Raw genomic sequence first — 395 nt, forward strand, 5'->3', positions numbered from 1 at the left:
CGAGAAGACAGAAAACAGAGGACACGAGGACGAGAAGACAGAAAACAGAGGACACGAGGACGAGAAGACAGAAAACAGAGGACACAAGGACGAGAAGACAGACAATACTACATCAGCATGGATATATATCCTCATCTAAAAGTTAGCGGTGGGTGGAGCTCCGGGGCCCCACGGTGCTTGAAGGCGGAGTTACCTGTCTGCGTCGGGGGGGCGGAGCGAGGGGAGTCTGAAGCTGGTGTTCCGGTCTAGTTTGGTCTGGCTCTTCGTCCTCTTGATGGAGCCTTTCAGACGCTTACTGAAGAAACCCTAAGAGAGGAGACAACGAAGGAACGTGACAATCAACATGGCGGCGGATGACGTCATAGGTGGACATCATGGGGGGGGGGGGGGGGGGG

At 54.9% G+C, this 395-nt stretch overlaps 1 protein-coding gene across 1 annotated transcript in view; it reads right to left on the bottom strand.

The window, feature by feature from the left end:
- The window catches only part of rasal2 (RAS protein activator like 2), a 35,975-nt gene that overhangs the window by 15,630 nt on the left and 19,950 nt on the right, over positions 1–395 (bottom strand). The window contains exon 5 of the mRNA XM_034887358.1: positions 193–306. Within this exon, the coding sequence (XP_034743249.1) occupies positions 193–306 (114 nt within the window). The remainder of the gene's footprint in view (positions 1–192; positions 307–395) is intronic.

The sequence above is a fragment of the Etheostoma cragini genome, chromosome 12 (genome assembly GCF_013103735.1).
Source record: "Etheostoma cragini isolate CJK2018 chromosome 12, CSU_Ecrag_1.0, whole genome shotgun sequence".
NCBI lineage: Eukaryota > Metazoa > Chordata > Actinopteri > Perciformes > Percidae > Etheostoma > Etheostoma cragini.